Below are 26,711 nucleotides of genomic sequence, written 5' to 3' on the forward strand. Positions count from 1 at the left end.
GCGGTTATTCGATTGGTTGCCGAACCATTAGAAAGAGATGGGTTGCTCTACATCTTCCGTCTCAAGCCTAGATCTCAGAGCTTCGTAGTGTCGCCAGCGACAGTTCTCCAGCCAATCAGAGCATGTAAACAAAACTTCCCCTGACCCCTTCCTTTTCATTTCTGGTTGTCGAGAAGTGTCGCGACACGCCCCTTTTGTAGTTGAAATATTCCAACTACACCTGGAATTTCTGCGACAATCACAATAAATATAACCTATCTGTCAGCCGCAAAAACAGTTGTTTTTGATTTTAGCTATTCTTTTCAGTATTTTTTAATCATGGTATATTTTCCATCTAAATTCAGGTAAATATATGATAATTATCACGGAGAAAGGAAATATTCTTTCATTTCATATTTATTGTTTATTTCAGAATGGAGCTTTTCTACAAGTATATTCGTGGCGAAAGGCGAAATAGAATAAGGAGAAGAAGGTGGATTCACTAGGCCACTGCGGGAGATAGGTATTTAACTTCCTAATGAACCATGAAAAGTAAGCTAATTTCACGTTTTGAAATGAGAAATATGTCAAGATTTCCTGAATTAAATCCAATTTTCTTTCAGTGAATACAAAAAGTGCCCATTTCATTGAAATTCCCAAAACAAATCAAAAACTAGCTGAACGTTACTCCCACAAAATAAACAAGATTGGAGGTTTTGATCCATTTGCCATTTAAGAAAGAGATATACGAGGTTACAGTCCTGATGGAATATTATGATATTGTGGTTTTTCTAGTTTTCACGACCAGTTTTTAAACAAATCAGCAAATGAAAGCCTACAAATGCTCGCATTATATCTGGGTTTTGCTGTTTGAAACAAAATATTCTGTGAGAAGTTTTTCACAAAAGGGTCAGTACAGATGAATAGGTGTACATGTAGAGAAGGGAAAAATGACCATTTTTATGATAAAATGCTGCTATGAGGATTGTGAAATATATTGGATCCGATCCATGCGGAAAGTGTTGGGCTGACCATTGTTCCTGACCATTCGTTCAGCGTTTGTACAAGCAATTTACACATGGATCGAATAGTTTTTTAAAATGTATATACATAATATGATGTAATGTGGTTGTATTAAATAATCTCGAAAAGATGCACAGTTCTATACAAAAGGTGTATTTACTATACCTAAATATAAAACAGAAACAATATGAAAATATAATTGGTTCAAAAATAGGAACAGTATAAAATTATATCCAGTAGAAAAATATACAACACATACAGCATAAATATATTGAGTATAGAATATAACCCATATATTTGAATAGCTCTTTCAATAGCATCCAATAATTTTAGTCGTCTCTTGTCTCGAGTCATTTGAGTAAAACTTCTTATCTTATACTGTATCTTTTTCCTTGGCCTCCACATCCATATGCAAGAAGATGGCATCAGAGACAAACTGATGGCATAATTATTCATTTCCTCCCAAAATACTGCTCGACTTGCCCAAGTTATTGAATACTTTCATGGCCTCTGTACTAATGTAAAATTTACATAATTTTAGTTCGAACACCATGTTTACTTCGGACATTATGGTGTGAGCAACTCGAAAATTCATTTTTGAAAAGATATATGTAATATAAATTCAAAATAGAATAGACTTTTTCAATCGTATTTGACAATCAGCTGTTTATGACAGCGGAGAACACAGCACGTCATGTGAGAATGTAGGAAGGAGTGGGGATTGTCGCTGGCGACACTACGAAGCTCTGAGAACTAGGCTTATGTTGGACACACTTTTCGTCGTATTTCAGTACCTAAGAGGCCCTTCCAGTTCTTATAGAGTTCAATGGCTTACGCAGAGAGATTTTGGCATATATCTATTATAGGTACCAATATCGATAACACGCGTTCTAGACTACGACAAAAAGTTAAGCCAAATCGTTGGGAGGAATCCACTTGTACGCATGCGCGAATTAGAAGTTCGAAAATGACAATCAAGATATTGGTTAGTTTGTTTTCATATTTGACGTTGAATGAATTCGAATGATGATTTATTTCAAATTCTTGTACACATTTTGAGAGGAATTTTATTCGACGCGAAAGTTAATGAATATTGAATTCATCGAGAATTTATCCATTTTTTTCAACTTTCAGATAAATCAACGGAAAGAGATCAAACCAAATGAGTGCATCGAAACTATTCACTCAATATTATTATGATTTGTGAAATAATAAGTGCCGAATAGGATATATATCTATTATACCAATATTGATAACACGCGTTCTAGACTACGACAAAAAATGACGCCAAATCGTTGGGAGGAATCCACTTGTACGCATGCGCGAATTAGAAGTTCGAAAATGACAATCAAAATATTGGTTAGGTTGTTTTCCTATTTGACGTTGAATGATTGAATGAATTCGAATGATGATTCATTTCAAATTGTTGTACAAATTTTGAGAAGAATTTTATGTGAGGCGAAAGTTAATGAATATTAAATTCATCGAGTATGTATGCGTTTTTTTCAATTTTCAGATGAATCAACGAAAAGAGATCAAACCAAATAAGTGCATAAAAACTATTCAACCAATGTTATTATGATTTGTGAAATAATAATGAAGTGCCGAAAAGGAATAGTATTGTCCATACTCAGTAAACTCAAGAATGACATCATAACAAGTGCGTTTTATATTACTGTTTCATACCAGTATCAATTATTACGTGTACATATAAACATCATACTTATCTCACCTCCTGAATTTCCCCTCTTGTAAATCTACTCAATACTCAATAAAAAATATTTTTGGGTCAACTTTCAATGTAATATGTAGTTATATTATATATAAAAGTACAGAGTGCTCATTAAAAGAGCCATGCTTCAATAGAATCCATACAATAATCAATTTGGCAATAAGAATATTTAGAAGATGTGAAACTGGTAGATATTAGTAACTACAGTTGAGTTTTATAGATATAGATGTCGATTTAGATATTTCACTATTTCGTGCCGAAAAAAACAATCATAAATTGAACTAGAATTATTACCTCAACTCCCAACTGAATTTCAAGACAATAACAGACTTATCTAGATACAATGCAGATAATATACAACAGTGAACAACCTAGAAAAATGTATTCACATTCCTACAATTTTGTTGAACATAATTTTTGTTAACCTCGGCACTCCGCATTTCTGTGGAAAACACATAATATTTCACTATTGTTATGAATCCGAACGTCTAGTGCTGCAAAATGATGAAGTTTCATGAATTTTGATTTCTAATTATTAGAAATCAACGATGAAATACAAATGACTACGTAATGCAAACCTGAGTTTGAACCCGATTCATATTATTATCAATATATTGTAAGGTTAAGGTCGAAAATATTCGAATGGTTGTGAAGTAAAATCATTTCATTCCTGTAAGTTCATAAATCGATGTATCAGAAAGAGACAGAGCCAATCAGGTATTTTTATTCTTAATATTTCTGCACATGCGCAGAAGTCGATTCCGGCCACGGGCTGACTTCAATTTTCGATGTCCCATTATCGATATAGAATATAATAGATATATGGAATAGGAATGGTATTGTCTATACTCAATAAACTCAAGAGTGACATAATAATAATTTCGTTTAATATTACTGTTTCATACCAGTTTCAATATTGCGTGTTTGTGTCAACATCATACTTATCTCACCTCCTGAATTTCCCCTCTTGTAAATCTAAATACTCAATAAAAAATATTCTTTTGTCAACATTTAATGTAATATGTAGTTATATTTTATATATAAAAGTACAGAGTGCTCATTAAAAGAGCCATGCTTCAATAGAAGCAATACAATAATCAATTTGGCAATAAGAATATTGCCAGAAGATGAGAAACTTGTAGATACTAGTAACTACAGTTGAGCTTTATATATATAGATGTCGATTTAGATATTTCACTATTTCAGTGCTAAAAAACAATCATATAAATTGAACTAGAATTATTACCTCATCTCCCAACTGAATTTCAAGACAATAATACACTTATCTAGATACAATGCAGACAATATACGATAGTGAACAACCTAGAAAAATGTATTCACAGTCCTACAAATTTTGTTGATTCAACATCACTTTTGTTAGTCTACGCACTCCGCAGGTTTTCTGTGGATTACACATAATATTTCACTTTTGTTATGAATCCGAGGGTCTAGTGTTGCAAAATGATGAAGATTCAAGAATTTTGACTTCTAGTAATTAGAAATCAACGGAGAAATACAAATTATACTACGTAATGCCAACCTAAGTTTGAACCTGATTCAAACGAATATCAACATATTGATAGGTTAAGGTCGAAAATATGCGAATGGTTGTGAAGTAAAATCATTTCATTCCTGTCAATTCATAAAACCATGTATCAGAAAGAGACAGAACTAATCAGGTATTTTTATTCTTAATATTTCTGCACAAGCGCATAAGTCGATTCCGGCCGCGGGCTGGCTTCAATTTTCGAGGTCCCATTATCGATATAGAATATAATAGATATATGGATTTTGGCTCTGACTTACGCTTCGAATTTCTGTGCCTACAGGCGACGTTGCCGCTGTGGCGTTGTTCCGGCCTATTCCTTTAGGAGGCTCAAGGCTGTGAGTAGGCGCTGTTGCCAAATCAAAAACCAGAAACAAAGAGATTTAAATTTTAAAACCCCATATTTGAAGAATGATTTTGAATAGTTTTCGCGGTGCATTTGGAAAAATCATCATGAATGAAACTCATAATTATTCAGTTTAAACTTGCATATGCATTGATAACCCAAATTGAGGAGAATCCCCCTCTTTTGATATGGCTCTTTACCGCGAAACCCGAGGCAACTGATCCATAAGTCAGTTGAGGCCTAGCAACGGCTTTATAATACATAATCTTCAATTTTGTCTACTTTTCAAAATAAATTAGCTCCTGCTTTATCAAGTTATAATAATTCCAATCATTCAAGTGTAGAAATGACTCCAATGCAAATAATCAAGGCAGATTTAAATTATTCATTATTGTAATACCTATATTTGTTACAATTTCATATTTTATATTGTCATGCGTCAAACTCCCCACTAAGTCAAAATATGTTCCGATTGCGATCTGATGCAAAAATGAATCAGTCGTATTGTAGTATACGGATATTGAAGTATACGTCATAGAAAAGTCGTTTTTCAATTGTTGCAAAGCGATAGATATCATTCAAATACATCACATAATTTGGCGACGAGGATAAAAGACTTCATCACACTAGTTGAAGTGTGTTTTGATAGTGGATATTCTGTTCATGCTGGTGTTTTTTTCAAACAACTAGAAGGTACTGCCATGGGATCACCCACTAGTCCTATTTTGGCCAACTTAGTCATGAATGAGGTGTTTGAGTTTGTGAAGAGTCGTTTAAACTTTGATGTACCACTTATGAAAATGTATGTAGATGATACCATCATATTAATACCATTTTTAGATCTTTTGTTGATAAGGGATGGGAACAATATCATTACAAATTGGTATACTAAGTCCATCAATAGTAACCGTTGCCTTAATTTTTTAAGTAACCACAGTATGCAACAAAAATTGAATGTAATGAATAACTTGATAAGTAGAGTTTAAAAATTGAGTAATGAAAAATAACAACAAGAAAACATTTCGAAAATAAAGAGTATCTTAAAAAACAATAATTACCCATCTTATTTGATCAGCAGGTTGTTGGATAATCACTTGAGACCTAAGATTGACATGACATCCACAGTCCCGGAAGGGGTGTCAAATATTTTAGATTTCTTTACCTCCCTAAATTAAGTAATAAAATAAATCACATTTTCGAGAATTTTTGCTGCAGTTGTGCATTTTATATCGTAAAGACCACGCGAAAATATTCTTTACTCGTTTGAAGGATAGAGTACCAGACCAGCTTAGAACTGAATTAATATATAAAATTCCTTGTCATAATTGTGATAGTTGCTATATTGGCCAAACGAAGCAGTACTCGAAAGAAAGAATTAGACAACATGAATGTGACACTAACAATTTTGATAATAGGAATTAAGCCGCTTTAGCTGATCATTCTTTTAAGACAGGTCATAAATTCAACTTTGAGCGAGTGTCAATTCTGTATAATGAATGTCGCCAATACAGCCATAATATAAGTGAAATGATACGATACATATAAAAACAAATAAAACAGTAAACCATAGGGAAGATGTGCAAGGTCTCAGCTCATTGTTCAACAGCTTATTGATTTGATGTTGTTGGTTGGAATAATATGTTTCTTTGTACTTGGTAATCGAGAGATTTCAATTGTTATAATATATTGTTAGTGTCGTTATCTGTAACTTTATAGTAATTTGGTTCTGTGACGTTTATTTATTGTAATTAGATTATATTATATTTGATTCTATTGAACATTAGATTAGGGACAACACCAAATTCGTGGCTTTTATGTAACATAAAGAATAATATTCTTTGATTCAACCTGCAAATTTGAATTGATCGCCGTGCATGTTTGAGCAGATATGAATACATCGACTTATTGTAGTAATTTATATATGGATAGTTCCACCTACATTGTTTTTAACTAGGTAAATGTACAGAACAATGTATGATTAAAAATTATCACCTGTAAATTCATGTATACTTCAGCCTTGAGGAAGGAGAAACTCGAGCTCCGAAACGTCGGCGTTGTTGAAAGTCGTTTATTTATTAAAGTCCAATTATCAGATATATGACTTTGTTAAAGATTATGAGGCCAAAATTGATTTACAAATAGATAAATATTGTGACAAAAGACCGTATAGGTGTACTATAAAAGATAAAACAGAAATCGAATCACAAATTGTAGAACTCTTAAAAAAAGAAATTATTGAGGAATCCTATAGCCCGTTCGCAGCTCCGGTCAAAATAAATTTTTATAATGAATATATACCAAAAAGTGCCATAATTCATAAGTTAAATGAGGCACAAAAAAGAAAGAAAGCTATATACCAAGAAACACTAGCAGTCAAAGAAGCAGTACTTTATTGGCAACACATTCAACTAAGTTTTTATTGCCATTAACCACTTCTGGATCTGAATATAAAAACGAGACCAGATGAAGAATAAGGCCCTCACTCTCTTTCTGTCACAGTTTGATATGGAGATAAAATACAATTCTGGAAAGTACAATTTAAAAGCAGACTGTCTCAGTAGGAATGCAGTGTTAGAAGCAGAAAATAATAAAGAAGAAATATTGAGAACAGTGAATTGGGTTAGTCTTCAAGATGTTATAATGGATCAAAAAAACAATAAGAATATCAGGATAGAAGATAAAAGTTTAATACAAAGAAAAGGTGTTTTTTCAAGAAGAAAAACAAAAGAGAAAAAATTATTCTGACGGAAGAATTCAGTAGTGATCTAATAAAAAAAATTCACTATAACATGGGTCATATTGGGATTAATCAGATGCTATCCATGCTTTCACCTTATTATACATCACTAAATTTCTTGAATAATATAAAAAACCTATGTTCAACCTGATGCGAGTCCCGCATAAAGAATAAAACAAGAATTAAGAATAACTATGGCTCGCTTTCACAACTAGGTCCATCAAAAGAGCCATTCGAAATAGTATCTATAGATACAATTGGTGGATTTGGCGACCTCACTCTATTTCTGTCACAGTTTGATATGGAGATGAAATACAACCCTGAAAAGTACAATTTAGAAGCAGACTGTCTCAGTAGGAATGCAGTGTTGGAAGCAGAAAAAAATCAAGAAGAAATATTGAGAACAGTAAATTGTGTTAGTCTTCAAGATGTAATAATGGATCAAAAAAACAATAAGAGTATCACTCATGTGAAGTTGGCGCCGACTTTTTCGAAAAATACAGTTTTTTTTGGAGTTCTGGGTAGATTTGGAAGAGTTCTGGAGTTCCTGATGAAAATTTTGAATAGTTCCGGCAAATCGTGGATTCTAATGAAAAAAACAATTTGGTGGCGCTAAGTTCACTTTCTCGAAAAAATTAGTTCTGATGCTGTCTTCGTTGAAGAAGGAAGAGTTCTAGAGTTCTTGATAGTTTTTAGAAAGAGTTCTGCGAAAATAAAAAAAAAAATAGTACACAGGTTTTTGACTCTCGAAAAAAATCATTTTAAGAGAAAAAAATTGGAGATATTTCAGTCCTGATCAGAGTTCTGAATAGCGCTCAAAGAGTTCTACAGAATATGTCAAGTGACTTTTATCGAAAAAACAAAACTTTTCAATTTATCAGCAAAAATAAGATCAGAAATTTGAAAACCAATATTTCCTATGTTGGCAATACTTGATCGCAGAAGAGTTCTGATAAGAGTTCTGAATAGCGCTCGAAGAGTTCTACAAAATATGTCAAGTGACTTTTATCAAAAAAACAAAACTTTTCAATTTATCAGCAAAAATAATGTCAGGAATTTGGAAATTTATATTTTCTATGTTGGCAAAACTTGATCGCAGAAAAGTTCTGATTAGAGTTCTGAATAGCTCTCGAAGAGTTCTAAATAATATGTTAAGTGACTTTTATCCAAAAAACAAAACATTTCAATTTATCAACAAAAATAAGTTCGGGAATTTTAAAATTTATATTTCCTAATATTGAACTCGAAATTTTTTCAAATTTCGGAATTTACTGATAAGAAGGCTCACAAAAGGATTTAGTTTTTGAGATGCGTCCTATGATATTTGATGTTAATTAGTCGATGACATACTCAAACGGGGAAATAAAAATAAATCGTGTCTTCCCGATAGGGCAAGTGGGTAAGTAATGAAGGAAATTAATGCAGCAATTTAGATGAATATGCATGATGAAAAAATATACTTACTTTTGAGTCCGTTGAAAAGGCCTCTTAACAGAAAATATACACCAACAAAAAATTGAGACGGTTATTCCGTTATTTCACTGATATCCTCGAATCGAACTTTCGAAATTTTCACAAGCTTCAAGTGAGTAGGTATATACCTAGTATTGAACCAAATATCAACTCAAGATAGATTTGAATTTGCTCGTCTTCTTCTACAATCTACAACTTCAAGGCAGAACAGAAGTTCAGTCTCAAATGAAGCTTTTGAAGAATATTTTGGTGCAAGAAAATCCGCAATATGGTGTTAAAACTTCATCATCTGTTTTGTATTCTCCCATTTTCGAAAGAAGCCATATAGCAGTTCAGATATTATTGCTTCAAAGACACTTGCCGACAACAGAATGAAGTTTTATTGCATCCCATTTCTAGTATTGGAATCCTAGGGTGTCGATAGAAAAATACCTGAACTATGAAGAATACGGGTTATCTGAAGATTTAAGAAGGTTATTCTAGCCTTGGGTTGAATACTCAAAGATTCTAGGATATTTTGAAATTAAATTTTCTGAATAGAACATTCACGTAAATTTTGAATTATTAATTTCCATTAAGTTTTCATGGTGCATTGCTAAAATAAAAGGTAATTTTTTAAGCGTAGTTTTATTAAAAATCGAATAAAACACTCAATTTGCAACATATATTCAAAATTTTTATTGGAATTAATAACTTGGCCTTTACCATTTACATTTCAAAGATAACTTCATGTAAATGTTGTCCGCTGCTCTGTTTCAAAAGGTTTATTCGGAAGGTCAAATTTTTCGAGCATTTCTGCCTGTATTCCGAGAATTACAGGTGTTATGTTATCCTGTAAGGCTTCAATCGTGTTCGGTTTGTCCACATACTACTAACGACATTACATAACCCCTCAAGAAATAATCCAGAGGCGTCAAATCGCATGATCTTGGCGGCCAATTCACAGGGCCATTTCGAGAGATAAGCTGCTCACCAAATTCATCCTTCAACATGTTCATTGTTTCACGAGCTGTGTGGCATGTGGCACCGTCTTGATGAAAGCACATGTCAACCAAAATCGATTTCAAGCAAATAACCTGGTCATCATTGGTAATTACTAACAATAACCAACAATGATCAATTGCATTCAAGGGCTTTTGGTCATTATTGGTTATAACATCGTGACGTCATAAACTAGCCCTTCAACGTCATCATTTTGGACCGCAGATAACCGGAGATAACCATACTCGAGAGCTGGGTTAAACTTCTGGTTATTGAAGTGAGGTTAGAATTCGTGAAGGGACATAACCAAGGGCAAAACCAGCAATAACCGCGGTTATTACGGGTTATTCGCTTGAAATCGATTCAAGTTCAACTCGGCCAATTGGGCCAAAAAACAGAACGAAATGGCCTTGTGAATAGGCCTAAAGATCATGCGATTTGACGCCTCTGGATCATTTCTTGTGGGGTTATGTAAAGTCTCTAGTGTATGTGGATAAACCGAACACGATTGAAGCCTTACAAGATAACATAATCCTGTCCCAGCGCCAACGATTAAAATGAACCAACACTTTGCTGTAGAGTGTAGACAATGGAGAATATCTTCCTCATATTTTTTCGAATGTGTAAAACCGCTGGCCAATAAAATTGATGAGAAATGTATCAGAATTTATATTTCTTTCTGACATTCTAAGATCGAGAGTATGTTCCTCTTTGTTGTTTTGAAAATTTGAAATGGCTAAGAAAATTTATTTCCCCATGGACCCATTCCATCAATTTTCTTGGATGGCCATTTCAAATTTTGGAAAAAAAGAGGAACATGCGCTCCATCGTAAAGAATATATCGGTTCATTTTCATCGTTGGAGGTGGTTTTTCTAAGTATATTGTGATACATTCCTTTATCCACCAATTTTCTTGGCCGGCCATTTTGAACCTGAAAAATGAGGAATAGGCGCTTCATCGTAGACTGAATAGTTCATTTCGATCCTCAGAGCTGTAGTATGAACAAAAAATTATGTTAGGATATTTTAGTCATCCTTCTATGTACTCTAGCGATCAATTTCCTTGACCGGATGTTTTGAACTGATTTTTCTTCTGGATAAGGAATCCTTAAAATATTCCGAATAGAAAAAAATCGGTTCATTTGATCGTTGGAGGTGGCGTTCTAGGGCTGTCAGAATGAAACAAAATTTTTTTCTGAGTACATTCTGATACATTCCTCTATCCACCAATTTTCTTGGCCTGATATTCTGAACCTGAAAAATGAGGAATAGGCGCTAAATTGTAGACTGAATATTTCATTTTGATCCTCGGAGCTGTAGTATGAACATAAAATTATCCCTCTATGTACTTAAGCGATCAATTTCCTAGTCCGGATGTTTTGGACTTATTCATCTTCTGGAGAAGGAATCCTTAAATAATTCTGAATAGAAAAAGAGCGGCTGTCAGAATGAAACAAAATTTTTTTCTGAGTACCTACATTCTGATATATTCCTTTATCCACCAATTTTCTTGGCCGGCCATTCTGAACTTGAAAAACAGGAGGAATGTGAGCGTCATAGTAATATGAAAATCAATAATGAAATCAGGGATTATAAAAACTTGATCTATAATCCTTGGTATGAAATGAGTCTTTTCCTTCCTTAAACATAGAGAGATTGGCCGGCTGGTTCCATCAGGACAATACTCTTGATCATGAATCAATTTGGAATGTTAGAACATTACAGTCAAATATTCCATGACCTGTGATTTTCAACATCAATGCAATTTAGATTTTAGGATACAGAATATATCATAACGTTGAATAATTTTCCTTGGATAGATAATGTTATGTAATGATTCTCCTTGAACAGACTTTTATTAGAAAGAAACCTGAAAACTTCCACCAGAGAGTGCATAAACCCTTTACTTACTCAAGATGTTTCTATATCTTCCTTCATAAACTAAGTCAATGCAATTGTTTACTAAACTGAACATAATCTCTCAATGTAGTAATTTTGAAAGATCCTCATTTTGAACTTACTTTACATAACTGGAATGGGGAAAAATTGTTGGGCAGTGAAAATAAGACTCGAAGTTGATATTATTGCAGTTTTAGGTCTAACTGAAATATAAAAGGATCAGCTGATGACTGAAGTTAGGTACATAGGTTACGTTAATGTCAGCTGATGTGCTGCTCCCTTGGCTGTTGTGCGAAAATTGACCTTATCTACTGTGTGATAAGAAACGGCAACAGGCCCCGGGTGAAGCTGGATGCGTTTACATTCGTGTTGAAAAATCTCGAATTTCTGAAGCTTTTTTCTCGTATTTCCTATCTGTTTTCCTAGTCGAGAGTATTACGCGCCTATGGTCCGGCTATTCGTCTTTCGTTTGACATTTTCCGCGGACACGGACGGGCGGCTCTTTTCGGAGAAACAGAGAATTCCGGAACCTCCAAATGAGCCGATTTCCCCTCTTACCCCTCCCACTCGGTGCTTACGAAATTAGTAGTACGAGATAAATTTTCAAATTCCTGACCTTATTTTTGCTGATAAATTGAAAAGTTTTGTTTTTTCGATAAAAGTCACTTGACATATTTTGTAGAACTCTTCGACCGCTATTCAGAACTCTCATCAGAACTCTTCTGTGATCAAGGATTGCCAACATAGGAAATATTGGTTTTCACATTTCTGACCTTATTTTTGCTGATAAATTGGAAAGTTTTGTTTTTTCGATAAAAGTCACTCGACATATTTTGTAGAACTCTTCTAGCGCTATTCAGAACTCTTCTGCGATCAAGGATTGCCAACATAGGAAATATTCAAATTTCTGACGTTATTTTTGCTGATGAATTGAGAAGTTTTGTTTTTTCGATAAAAGTCACTTGACATATTTTTGAGGGCTATTCAGAACTCTGATCAGAACTGAAATATCTCCAATTTTTTTCTCTCAAAATGATTTTTTTCTAGAGTCAAAAACCTGTGTTCTAATTTTTTTATATTTTCGCAGAACTCGTCAAGAATTCTAAGCTATTCCTTCTTCAACGAAAAACAACATCAGAAATCATTTTTTCGAAAAAGACGGCGCCGCGTGAAGTTAGCGCCACCAATTTGTATTTTTCATAAGAATCCACGATTTGCCGGAACTATTCAAAATTTTCATCAGGAACTCCAGAACTCTTTCAAATCTACCCAGAACTCCAAAAAAAAAGTATTTTTCGAAAAAGTCGGCACCAACTTCACATGAGTGAATTTCAGGATAAAAGATAAAAGTTTAATAGAAAGAAAAGGTATTTTTTTTTTCAAGAAGAAAAACAAAACAGAAAAAAATAATTCTGACGGAAGAATTCAGTAGGGATCTAATAAAAAAAATTCACTCCAACATGGGTCATATTGGGATTAATCAAATGATATCCATGCTTTCACCTTATTATACATAACTAAATTTCTTGAATAATATAAAAAACCTATGTTCAACCTGATGCGAGTCCCGCATAAAGAATAAAACAAGAATTAAGAATAATTATGGCTTGCTTTCACAACTAGGTCCATCAAAAGAGCCATTCGAAATACAGTCAAAACCGAATATAACGACACCGTTTACAACGACGAATTGGTTATAACGTCTATATGCAAGGATCCCGACCGAATCCCTCTATAAATACTTATGAAATTTACCGTTTATAACGACATCGGATAAAGCGACATATCGGTTAAAGCGACGGAAAGTCATCAGAATTCCTCGAAATTCATCGGCTATAACGACCAACCTTCATACTTTCTTATTAAATCCATCATCATTTTGAACCTTATTCTAATGAATAATAGGTATGTATCACTTCACTCCATCTCTACAGTCCACACCACGCATGCTCTACTGCTCTATGCAGGTCAGTTGATGTTTTGCGACAAGATCGGACTGATTTAGTGCGCATCACGAGAGCCATCGCAGAACTCGTTGAATTGATTTTGACCTAAGGTTTATGAGTCGCGAGATGTCGCAAAAAATAAGAAAAGCTTTTAATACTGAAGAAAAATTACACATTATATGGAGATTAGAAAATGGTGAGCAGAATCGGAATATTGCTAAGAAATGTGGCGTCTCACACTCTACAATACCAACGATTTGGAAGAATAAGACTAAAATAAAAGCCTTATTTGAAAACAATTCAGTGAAACTTGAACGATCCAATAGGTGGTCCGATCCTGCAGCAGTTATTATTTATTGCTTTCAAAAACCAACCAAAAACCAAAATGCTTTCGAAACTAAGCTCAAAAATAATCAAACCAAAATTACCGATTATTTCGAAAAATAATTATGTATCTATGTATTCTTCGTTTTGACTTCTGTTCTTTTATTCGGAAAATGGTCCGTATAGAAAATACCGGTTCAAAATAAATGTTCATCGAAATAAAGAAATACTGCTTAAAACGACTACCGGATATAGCGTCCATATTTTTCAGTCCCTTCAATGTCGTTATAACCGGTTTTGACTGTAGTATCTATAGATAAAATTGTTGGATTTGGCGGAAGTAGATCAACCAAAAAATATCTGCATTTATTAGTGGATCACTTTTCAAGATATGCATTTATTCTGACTTCTAAAACACAAATGAGCTCAGATATCATAAAATTATCAAACAGTTTTGAAAGAGGGAAACATAAAAAAATTTCAACCGATCAATATCCAGGAATTGAAAGTAGGAGTGAAGTATAATTTGAAGGGAGATAGAAAGACTGCATTGGAAAATAGTATAAAATACCACCAATATAACAGAAAATTATTTGACGCACGTAGAAAGGATTATAACTTCAAAGTTGACGGACTGTCGGTCACAATGACGGACGTCTGGTAACCTTACTATAAATCAACCAGTTTGGAAAAGCCAAAATTGTTGGAATATTGAACTGGTGTGGTTTCCGGATTTTTGCATTTATAAGATTTCTAGAGACCATGGTAGTATAAACCAACTAGTTTGGAAAAGCCAAAATTGTTGGATTGGAATATTGACCTGGGGTGGTTCCCGGAGCATGTTTCCGGATAACAGGCCAAAATTTAATTGCATTTCGATATTTATGAAGGTCATTTTGGAAATTTCAACTTATTCATAATTTCTGTAAGTTTAGTTATAAAGAAACTCAATATGAAAAGAACAATTATCATGTGTTGAGAATCAAAGAAGCCCCAACAATATTCCAGATATTCGGCAGGAAGCGTCAAAGCAAAGATTAGCCTCTTTCAAAGAAGCCGCCCCATAAAAGGAACCGTAACTGTTATAGAGAATGCCGACAAAGTTGTAGATTTTAGTTTTATGGCATCTGCGTCACAGAATGAAACATTTGTGAAATAGTTTGCCTACAAGCACGAGGGTAATTATGTACAGGTCCAGTTTATATTAGGTAGGTACTGTTATTACTGAATTCGCAGAAAATCCTCTGCATTCTGCAGCAATCTGTTAATTGAATATCATTTAAAAACGGATTCATTAAAATTTTAGTATCTACGAACATTTTAGTTTAATTGTATTTTCAAATGGTAGCTACTGAGTAAACAAATATCGTACAAAACGATCATTTTCGTACAAATGGCAACGCTGCCAGTACCCCGTAATCCAAGTATCCACAAAAAGCTGTAGCTGTGGAAGAAGATCTCAACAACACAGAGTCACGATACTAAAAAAAAAATTATTCCATCGTGACACCGAGTATTGTTGGTGTTATCGATTTATCGAATATGTCCGGACTAGAAACTGGACTGGAACTGATCTTTGGACTAGTAATTTCTCTGGACCGGATCAGGTCGGAACTGATCCATGAAATTGTTTGGATCAGCCATCCCTAAACCAAGGTGCATCTATTGCACATGGTAGCAGCTTGTTTTCAGTGGCCTGAATAGGGAATACTCCTTCTGACGAAAATTATGTTTTTTTTATGAAATATCTTTAAACGTCACATTTTGAAATAACTATTTCAACCTTTCCAAAAAAAAACTGTTTTAAGAACTTAAAAATGAAAAATAAAAATGGGTATTTTAAATTTAAAGCGTTTGGATTCAATTGCACAAGTTGGCAACATCGACTGAAATGTGCGTTGATAATAAAGGACAACAAATACATTATCTCGATGAGATAGACAAAGATGGATGTCTATGCAGTCTGCGACGAACGAGGAAGGTCGTAAACTTTTATGGGATTTTTATTAATATACTGTATTATTTCGAATTTTAAACGATAGCGTAGTAATTGAGTTGATGATTTGTTGAAAGAATTAACATTAATAAACAACATCAGACCCTAGTTGGTCAATAAATCGAATATCTGAGTTACTTCGGCACTTGAATCTCATAATAAATTTGAAATTGAAAGATATTTCTCAAATACATTATTCAATTTATTGTTCAGCAAGAACCACGAGAAGGTGTAGGGTCATCTCTCGCCATACAAAATATAAATTCTTGAGCACAACAAATATACAATTAAATAAATCAATGAAATTTTTGACTCATAGTACCTAGTGTTGATTATTTTCAACTAAAAGACCGACGACACGATCTAATAATGGCAAATTACAGGATACATTCGAGAGGTAGTTTTTATTACCACTGTGAGAATTAGCGAAGAAGTTGAAATTAATCTCAAATACCTCTTAGTAGGACAAATCAAAAATTTTCTCATTGATTCGAAACAAGATGCTGACTGAGAATATAACATAAATGACATTATTATTGTACTTGATGAGTACTTAATTTTATTCCTAATGATTTTCTCAATTGATCTGTAATGATTTCTACTTGTCTGAGATTATTAAAATTTTAATTAAAACTATCCACTGAAAATGCCTCTGAAGAAAATAAAGAATTTTTCAATAAATCTTGATGTTACAGTTGCTGAAATCTCATAGTTAGATTTTTATATCTAGCAAGTAAATTTGTAAGTTGAGACCACCTACTGAGGATATGATCAAAAGAACGAATCCATTTTAAATCATGACATGGAAATTTTTTATGAACAATTTTAAAATTTCAAATGGTTCAAAAGGCTCCTATCGATTTGAACTAAAACATCTACAGATAATGATTTCTCAAAATTAAGTATATAAAAATAAATCTAATTCTCTAATTTCTTAACCTACAATCCAGATACTTGAGTTTTAGTGGAATAGATACCTAGTTGTTATCAAGGTCATCAAAATCTTTACTAATATCTGAACTCATGAAGGTTTCTATTTCATTATCCTGTCTACTAAACTAATAATCTCATTCCTTCTAAGCTGGGGACCGGTCCCAACTTTTGGGGTTGATTTCGAAAGAGATTTTGGCAAATTTAGAAGAATTTTTGGGAAAGCGTCTGGTTGTAGTTTTGGATTTTTCAATAATAACATTTTAGTGGTTCCATCCGGAAGTAAATATTTCTCATCCCTAGTAATATCACTTTCCTCAAAATGTTTCTCGCGAACCGAGCTATAAGCGAGGCTCGAGCGACGCTATAAGTGCTTGGAGTGAAATTTTTTCGTGGGATAGCTTTTACCGAGGCTTTTACGCATAAGCTTAAGGTTTTCATCTTTTGGAAACTTGAAACAACTCGCATCATTTCTGTTTTTGGAAAAAAATGATTGCTCCTGCAGGAGGGAAAACAACATTTTCACACCATTTTCCACAGTAGTTGATCTCGATATCAAATTATCTCACCCAAATTTCGGAAGAAGATTCGCCCAGAACTAGACTAGATCCGCTTCACTTCAAACTATATCGCACTTATTTCACGCCGGTTTTTCACGAAAATTCAACGATTTATCGAACATAAACAACACCACGAGTGAAACCTTTCGAACTAACTGCTGTACTGAATGATATCTCGACATTCTCGACGTACGCTTACGCCATTGAACACTAAAAGAACTGGAAGGGCATGCAGGCAAACTGAGGAAGACTGAAAGGGAAGATGTAGAGAAATCTATCTCTCTCTGCGCTCTGTCAATTGGTTTATCTTCCGTCTCAGTTGGACACACTTTTCGTCGTATTTCAGTACCTAAGAGGCCCTTCCAGTTCTCTTAGAGTTCAATGGCTTACGCAGAGAGAGTTTGCCTATGGCTTACGCTTCGAATTTCTGTGCCTACAGGCGACGTTGCCGCTGTGGCGTTGTTCCGGGCTATTCCTTTAGAAGGCTCAAGGCTGTGAGTAGGCGCTGTTGCCAAATCAATTTAAAAGTAGAGAATTTAAGAAGTTGTTGGATGAATATCATGTCAAAGTATTTTATAATCCTCTTTACCACCCGGAACCAAATTTTTCAGAAAGATCTAATAGAGTCATAAAAACGATGATAGCTAGTTAAATTGAAGAAAACCACAAAAAATGGGACAAATATTTACCCCAATTAGCTTGTGCATATCGAACAGCAAAACATGAAGTTGTTGATAATACACCTTTTTCGATACGGTGGAAAACAAGTCTTTAGAGGATGGTTCGGCAAAAATGTTGAGGATGGAGAAGTTAAGACTATTTGTGAAGGATAAATTGGTGAAAGCTCATGAGAAAACCAAACACGATTATAATTTAAGACATAGACCTCAACGATATAATGTTAATGATTATGTTTGGGTGAAGTCACATTCTTTGTCATCCAGTGTGAAAGATTTTTCAGCGAAGTTAGGTGATAAATTTTGTGGTCCGTATAGAGTATCAGAAAAGCTTGGGGTTAATGCTTATGAACTGAGAGATGATTCGGGAGTTTCTAAGGGATTTTGGCATGTGTCTCAACTTAAGCCTGATAGAACTCTTGATGATGGTCAATAGTTGGGATGAATTTTCCTCTCTCATGTTGATGACACCGACTATTTGTTTGCTTTTTTTGAAAAAAAATCTTCGATTTTTATATCATGGGAAGGGGAGGTATGATACAGTTCGATTTTTATTCTTTACAGTTTTATCTTGTTTGTTAAAGATTTCTGTAACGCAGGAGGTATGTTGCATTCCCAGTAGATGTCATGTTATAAGATCCGTTAAATTCAATTTTGCATTAGAATTAATATGTGTAAACAACTAAATTTTTTTCTTCAATTTTTTTATATCGCTTATCTCTTGAGTCGAGTTCTACATTAGATTCATTTCGAATTTCGTTCTTTTTCCATCGTAGCCGTTGCGCAGTGAATTTAAAAATTTCGAAAAACAATAGAGTTTATTGAACAGCATTTTTGAGTATTTTTATAGCTGAATTAATTCTGCTGATTAAGGCGTTAGCAATTAAATTTGGATAGCCAAGTCGAATTTTATTCAACTGCAATTGAGTGAAAAAATCCTCGACTACGAGGGTAAGTTACATGCAAATTAAATTCAAAACTAGTAAATCTTTTTTTTCTAATTTCATCCTCAGATTTTTTTTCGTACTGTAATTTTCACCTTTGGACTTATTTAAACCCGTTCGAGTTTTGGAAAGGAAATTTTGGGGTGAATGGTGCATACCTCCTGGGTCATATTGGTTTTATGGATCATAGCTTGTCTAGGAAAGATTCATTCCATACTTGGTTTGGTGCGTTTCACTTGCGAGGGGAGGTCATCCTGATTTAAGATAAGTTCCTTATCATACCTGGTTATAGTAGCATTCATTTCTTTAATTATCAGTTGTCACTTCAGTATTGATAACAAATAGTGAACATTGTTCTAAGTGCCGCTATTTCACTTACTTAGTTTTCAATAGCCATTTGTACAAAAATTTTCAAAATTGTTCATAAAATTTTACCCTATAGTATTAAGGATTTTTTTGCATGTAAAGGTTAATCCTGTAGTCAATAGATTGGTTAGTATGCAGTTATGAAACCTGAGTTTTATTATTATTAAGGCGTCAAACCCAACCCTGATTGAGTGTCTCATAATAAATTCGATATTGTAAATTACAAAATTATTGATTTCGTTGTATTATCACAGAAACTGAATTTAAGACAGAAAATACCGTAGCACGTAACGATGTCGTTTCAAGAGATTTGTAATGGGTGAAAATGCATTTATTGTTCAAATATCATGCATTATTTGAGAATGAAATAGTCAGACCACATATCAATAGAACAGAGGCGGTCAGCAGTCACTCAAAGTACGGATATTGTAATTTTACATAAATCAAAGAGCGTCGCCGCCAGATGTTCCACTACCTGACCTTGAGAGTGGGCGCTGACTCATGTACACCACCAAAACTAACTACCTAATATTTAAATATGAGCCATTACAAAACTCTTGCCGATTTTCGTCGCCAGCTCTCGGACTATTCCAGCCTCATCATGTCTTTATGCTTGGAGATATCAAATCTTTTGATGCCTACTCCTGCTGACCAAAAGTCGGATTCGTACATTTCCTCTTTCTTTTCAAATGGTGCTGTTATTAAAAATCTTTTCGCCCTTTCTTCGCTCTACGATATTTCTCTCTCACTGTAATTTCCGCCTGTTCAAATCCTTGTTTATTGGAAAGGTATTCTTTTATCATTATCTCTGTTGTGTTTCTCTTAACTCTGTTCATATAAAGCCAAAACTTTTTCTCTTCTCCCGAGAATCCTTTCGAATTTTGTCCTGTGCCGATATTTTTTCCGTGGTAAGTTCTTGTATTCCTTCGACGATTTACTCCTGTGTATTCGTCACCTTCGATTTGTCTGCTTTGTGTTGTTCCAGTTTATGTTTAGTATTTCTTCCTTGGGGCTATACGTTCTTAGTAAGATGTCTAAAACTCTGGTGTATTCACTGATTCGATTTTGTTTTTAATTTCGTGGGGATATGGGATCAGTTTCGTTTTTTTCACTGTAGGTAGCGCTGTTTAGAATTTGACAGAGCATTGTCATTTGATATTTGAAAATAATTTCCTACGACGTACGAATATGTTGTATTTATAAGCGATTGTTGGTGTGTGAAAATGTATTAGTTTCGAGAAAGGGGTGTAGAACATTCATTTATTCAACATGTCGTTCAGTAAGTTCAGTTTTCCATATGGACAATCAAGAGTTACAGCTAAGAATTCGGTGTTGTTGGAATTTGAAGCAGAACCAAATCAGATGAACGAACATTCGGGACTGATATAGCTAAGTTTTATGGAAACTTCAGCAATATTTCAAAGAAACTGTATTGGAAATATGTAATGTGAATTGTGAGCATGTATTGAGAATCAGAAAAACATAAATCTATTCGAGTATGTTACTTCAAATATTCTTCCTGAGTAGATATAGTGAAAATTTCCTTTCCGTCAACTGAATATATTGGATATTTGACCAATTAACTGTGTTTTATTAAAATCATATTGAATTACCCCCCTCACGAATTCAAGTTGTCAAACAGAAATTATCTTGAAGAAGAACAGTAAATCCTCATTCGAACCCTTATTCGATAGTGTTGAAATATTGACAGATTTGTTTTTACAACGAAAATTGAATTATAAGGCACAAATATTCCTTAACAGCTGACAAAATGCACCAGTTCAAGTTCATATTTTGAACTCGTTGGACGTTGATCGACATTCTATATCAACGCAAAACAAAATAAAACGAGAGAGTATCATTGGACTTCCTTTGGTGGAACAAGGATAGAACCAAGCCTATGACATGGTGGCGCAGCCACGAAACTGAATACTTGCAAAAAGTGACAAGTGCACACACCAGTGTTTTAGACATCTTAGTTCTTAGCTTAGAACATAGAATATCAGGAAGGAGCTTTTTCGAATAAATGTGACGGGAATTGTGCGACGGAAACGGCCATATTGGTCTTCCAAATTTTAATTTTGAAAGTGGCAGACTTGGAAGTCAAATGATTCTGTTATCTGTGGCCAAATGAACAAAGTGATGTTTCAACTTAATTTTGGTAATTCGGATTCTTGAAATTTACTGAAAATAAGAATTTTGGATATTGTAGCGTGAATAATTCATAGGTAGGTGATTTTTTTAAGCTGAATATCAGGTATTAATTATGAGTTCCTGAATTTCATGACATATAACAAGGTTATCTCATGACAATAACACTCCATGGGCGTAGGTGATGTTAAGTCATAGACCTTAATACCATTAAGTATCTAGCCAAGCAGTGTTAGGCGGGGTGAATTTCCGCTTTGATTATCAATTTGAACGAGCTTGAAAAAGCTTCTGACTTTACGTCAGTGCTTTCCTAATTTTTTTGATTAATCAGAATCAACTGACTATTGAAGTTAGTTTTTTGGAAACTTCATTGTCCTACGTCACTGTTGAAACGGAAATATATGTCGGCCATATTTCTCCTCCATTCCGGTCAAATTGAGATGAGCAATATGCTCCTTCCTGTTATTCTATATTCTAAGGTTCTTAGGAACTACTCGCCTCTGTGTTCGGAGTGTTGTTCTGATCTGTATTTTCGGAACTATTACCCCCTCTGTTGTCTAGTTGCGGACATAGTCGCTTTAGCGTATGTGTAGGCTTCTGTTGTTTTATTGTTTGATGTATCTGTCCTTGGCTCTTCGAACGGTCTGTTTGTGGTAGGTGCGTTGTTTTCAGTGATGTTTACCCCTATTTTGGGTTCTTCATTTTCCAGCATTTTGATTTTTTCCATCAGCAGGTTGTTGTTAAGTTTCAGAATTTCATTTTTGTCTCTTGTTTTTTACAGTGAGTGTTTGAGGTACCTTATTTCCATTGCGTTTTGTTATGTTTCTGTTCCCTCCATTTCTTCTTGTTCACCTGTCACGGCGCAACATAAAACTTTGTTTCCACCCAAAAATTTCAAATTTGTATTTATTTTCGCACATACTTGATGAAAAATCGGAAAGCATTGTATGCAGACTTTGAACTTGCAGCTTTTGGTTGCACAACATTTATAAAACTCTGAGTCTCGGGTCATTTTCATCGGACACATCCGACATCGCGTCTTCTCCGTCCGCCATATTCGAACCTTCGATTCTTGATTGGGGTGGTTTTTCGCTGTTTCGAATAATTCATCTGCTTTTCTGTTCATGAATTCCGTTATGGTTTTCCATTTTAGGTCCCTAAAATTCTGTCTATTCCTGACAAACCAAGGTGCACATCGTAGCAGCTTGTTTTCAGTGGCCTGAATTTTTTTGATATGGCTCTTTGCCGCGAAACTCCAGGCAACTGATCCATAAGTCAGTTGAGGCCTAGCAACGGCTTTAATAATTTTCAATTTTGTCTCTTTCGGCATGTGGCTTCTTCTTCTTCCTATCAGAGGGTAGAGTCTATTCATCGCTGCTTTCGTTTTGTCGATTGCTAGTTTGATATGAATATTTAATAAATATTTGGCTTCATTTTTCCAATCGATTTCTTCGCCGTCAATTTCTAGATTCGCTGTAGGTCGCAGTCTTCTCTTCTGTAGTAATATTGCTTGGCTTCTGTCAATTGAGCTTGATTTTCCACCTTATGCACCAGTCATTTGCTTCGTCAATCGTTTCTTGTAGAACTCGTTCTATCACTTCTGGGTTGCGGTGTCGAGTTGCTGAGCCTGTGTCGTCACATCATATAAGCATGGTTCTTGGATTCTTGGGAAAATCGAGAATGTATATGTTGAACGGAAGTGGCCCAAGTACTGATCCTTGGGGTACTCCAGCATCTATATCTCTTGTTAAATGAAGATTTCAGCGGTCGATTCGACTAAGTATCATAAAATTTCTAGCGTCAATCTCTAGATTGACGGAACACGGACCCGCCCCTTCTAGAGGGTCTATCTGATGGCGTCCGCTAATTGGCGGAATGAAAATAGCATGAATATCAAGCACGATTGTAATGCAATAAAATTCATCACGAAAATTTATCTAACTACGCTTAGTAACTGTTGATATATTCATTGATCATGTCGGGTCGTGGCAAAGGTGGTAAAGTTAAGGGTAAAGCGAAGTCTCGTTCAAATAGAGCGGGATTGCAGTTTCCCGTTGGACGTATCCATCGATTGTTGCGAAAGGGAAATTACGCCGAACGAGTAGGAGCGGGAGCACCCGTTTACCTGGCAGCCGTGATGGAATATCTCGCTGCTGAAGTATTGGAATTGGCCGGTAACGCCGCTAGAGACAACAAGAAGACTAGGATCATTCCACGCCATCTTCAGTTGGCCATTAGAAACGACGAAGAATTGAACAAATTACTCTCTGGAGTCACTATTGCCCAGGGCGGAGTTTTACCAAATATCCAAGCGGTACTTTTGCCGAAAAAGACCGAAAAGAAATCGTAAATAATTCGCAGCACGATCAACTCTCTGTCGAAAGGCCCTTTTCAGGGCCGCAACACAGTATCGCTAAAGAAGTTCGCTATGATATTTGAACGACGATGAGGTAACTCGATCTCAGTCCCCTCCAGCAGATTTCGAGAAGAACTGAATGTCGTAATGACACGTAGTTTTTGTATTGAGATGCCTTGTTGTATTATTACAGTTCGCTACTTCAAGTACAAATCTTCCGGTTCAACGCGCTGAATTTCTACTTTCAGTACAAATGCATACTTCAACGGTCCATTCTACACAGTAGGTTATCAATTGCCCAAAAACTTTCGGTCCACCTCGAATTGATCATACAATATTTCAGAAATTGATCTGATACTCGACCACGAGAAAGTACATTCCAAATGACGGTATCGAACAGAAATTCAACAAGCGCATTCCAATTCGAAAACTATGTCCGATTTCAAGATTTGGTTCGAATGGGTTTTTGGGAAATTGGTCTCATACTTTGCCTAAGCGACAAATGTCAAGAGATACACTAAACTTCTGAAGATTTTCAAGAATTCGTCAGATGAAGGATTCTGATATAGATTCCAAAAAAAACGAAATTTTACCAAAAAGTTTAATTTTTCGTTCATTGTCAGTAGGTCAACAAAATCTTCCATCTGATTGGCTCCTGACACATTAGTGCAAGAATTCAGGCAGGAGCAAATCGATTATTTCAATTCTTTAATTTATTTTGTTTCAGACCGAGTGAAAACCCCAAAAAAAATTGAGAAATTGGTTTGATACTTTGTCGAATCGACCACTGAAAACTAAATTTCTATCGGAAGTATCTAACTAAATATGAGGCTTGCCCTTTCATTTGTACGGGTTTGATTATGAATATCATAAAAAATCGTGGCAAAATTAAAACTGAAAGACACATTTCTATTATCGTGAACTCTTAATGGACATCGATTAATTCTTCAATTGTAAGTTTTCCAGGAGAGACTTCGAATACAAAATCCGAAACAAAAGTACCTGCTCCTTCATAGTAAATGATACGAATAGACAATTTGGCAGCAATCGACATTGATATTGGATAAAACGACCATTTTATCGTTGTGGTCCTGAGAAGGACCGTTATACTACGACCTGAATAAATAACTCATTCAACGCCGAAACCGTACAATGTACGTCCTTGACGTTTGAGGGCATATACAACGTCCATGGCGGTAACGGTTTTTCTTTTTGCATGTTCGGTATATGTGACAGCGTCCCTGATAACATTTTCCAGAAACACCTTCAACACTCCACGAGTTTCTTCGTAAATGAGGACCAGAAATACGCTTGACACCTCCACGCCTAGCCAATCTCCTGATAGCTGGTTTGGTGATACCTTGGATGTTGTCTCGGAGTACTTTCCTATGACGCTTGGCTCCACCTTTGCCCAAACCCTTACCACCTTTACCTCGACCAGTCATGTCTGCTGAACGTTTGGAAAAGTCGAAGTACAGAGTCAATACGTTAACGAAAACCGAATAACAGAAAACTACTCTCCGACCAGTATTTATAAACTACAGCCGCCCCACCACAGAAATTTCGTAGCATCCAATAGATTTTTAGATACGCATTGGAACGGCGACGTAGTCTATATATATGGGCAGACGGTGGTGGGGACGGATAGAATTATTCAGCCGTGCCGCGGATCAGATCGTGTAGTGAAATAGGGGAGAGTGTTCATTATCTTACATTATGGCTCGTACTAAGCAGACTGCTAGAAAGTCGACCGGGGGTAAGGCTCCGCGAAAACAATTAGCCACCAAAGCTGCACGTAAAAGTGCTCCAGCCACAGGCGGTGTGAAGAAACCTCACCGTTACCGTCCGGGAACCGTTGCTTTACGTGAGATACGACGTTATCAGAAGAGTACCGAGTTGCTGATCCGTAAATTGCCCTTCCAGAGGTTGGTACGTGAGATCGCTCAGGATTTCAAAACTGATCTCAGATTTCAAAGTTCCGCCGTAATGGCACTTCAAGAAGCTAGCGAAGCTTATTTGGTTGGACTCTTCGAGGATACCAACTTGTGTGCGATCCACGCCAAAAGAGTAACTATCATGCCGAAGGACATTCAACTTGCTAGACGTATCAGGGGGTGAACGTGCCTAAATTTCGATTCGGGAATCTTACATATCGGTTCTTTTCAGAACCACAAAACTCAAGATGATTTTTTTTACTCGTACGATACTTCGATCGCCAGGCTCATACAGTTCGATACTTCCGATACGGATGGAAATTTCAGTGGTCGATTCGACAAAGTGTGAAAGCAATTTCTTTAAATCTTTTTCTGAATTTTTCTCGGAGCCTCTGTTGAAATATGTGATCGATTTGCTCACGCACTCATGTGTCGCGAACAATTCAAATGCTAGAAATTATTGCCTGACTGACACTGAACGGAAAAGGGAATTTTTGATAAGATTTCGTAATGTTTCGGAGTCACATCAGAATCCTTCATCAGACGAATTCTTGAAAATTTTCCAAATTGTAGTTTGCCGATTCTCAATAGATTTCAATATCGGGAAAAGAAGTCAATAATGGGTCTTTCTTTATGTTATTCTTTATTGAAGTTTTCCTAGCTTTCGAGATTGAAACATTGCCGATTCTCGATTCGACAAATTATAAAACCACCAACTATTGAATCAATTCGAATCAAATCTTGAAATGGTTTCAAATTTTAGGTTCCTATAAATCGGTCTATTCATAACAATTCATGGCTAAGTGTACGC

General features: G+C 35.1%; 2 protein-coding genes, 3 long non-coding RNA genes and 1 pseudogene across 5 annotated transcripts; 5 read left to right on the forward strand and 1 right to left on the reverse strand.

Annotated features, from left to right (window-relative positions):
- The first annotated feature begins 467 nt into the window (after positions 1 to 467).
- LOC123308971 lies at positions 468 to 1,125 on the forward strand. The gene is made up of 2 exons (XR_006537207.1): positions 468 to 531; positions 603 to 1,125. It is a non-coding gene; the product is annotated as an uncharacterized LOC123308971 (long non-coding RNA).
- Positions 1,126 to 2,408: 1,283 nt separating this feature from the next.
- Positions 2,409 to 2,795, forward strand: LOC123308970. The gene is made up of 2 exons (XR_006537206.1): positions 2,409 to 2,455; positions 2,519 to 2,795. It is a non-coding gene; the product is annotated as an uncharacterized LOC123308970 (long non-coding RNA).
- Positions 2,796 to 18,932: 16,137 nt separating this feature from the next.
- On the forward strand, positions 18,933 to 19,605 carry LOC123308966. The gene is made up of 2 exons (XR_006537202.1): positions 18,933 to 19,100; positions 19,163 to 19,605. It is a non-coding gene; the product is annotated as an uncharacterized LOC123308966 (long non-coding RNA).
- A 3,972-nt stretch (positions 19,606 to 23,577) lies between these two features.
- On the forward strand, positions 23,578 to 24,013 carry LOC123308955 (histone H2A). The gene has a single exon (XM_044891787.1). The coding sequence runs from the start codon at positions 23,586 to 23,588 to the stop codon at positions 23,958 to 23,960; it is 375 nt and encodes a 124-aa protein (XP_044747722.1). The 5' UTR covers positions 23,578 to 23,585; the 3' UTR covers positions 23,961 to 24,013.
- A 1,082-nt stretch (positions 24,014 to 25,095) lies between these two features.
- LOC123309602 lies at positions 25,096 to 25,454 on the reverse strand (annotated as a pseudogene).
- A 209-nt stretch (positions 25,455 to 25,663) lies between these two features.
- Positions 25,664 to 26,084, forward strand: LOC123308952 (histone H3-like). The gene has a single exon (XM_044891784.1). It carries the CDS (start codon positions 25,683 to 25,685, stop codon positions 26,082 to 26,084), a length of 402 nt encoding a protein of 133 aa, XP_044747719.1. The 5' UTR covers positions 25,664 to 25,682.
- The last annotated feature ends 627 nt before the right edge of the window (positions 26,085 to 26,711 follow it).

This window comes from Coccinella septempunctata, chromosome 3, assembly GCF_907165205.1.
Source record: "Coccinella septempunctata chromosome 3, icCocSept1.1, whole genome shotgun sequence".
Classification (NCBI taxonomy): domain Eukaryota; kingdom Metazoa; phylum Arthropoda; class Insecta; order Coleoptera; family Coccinellidae; genus Coccinella; species Coccinella septempunctata.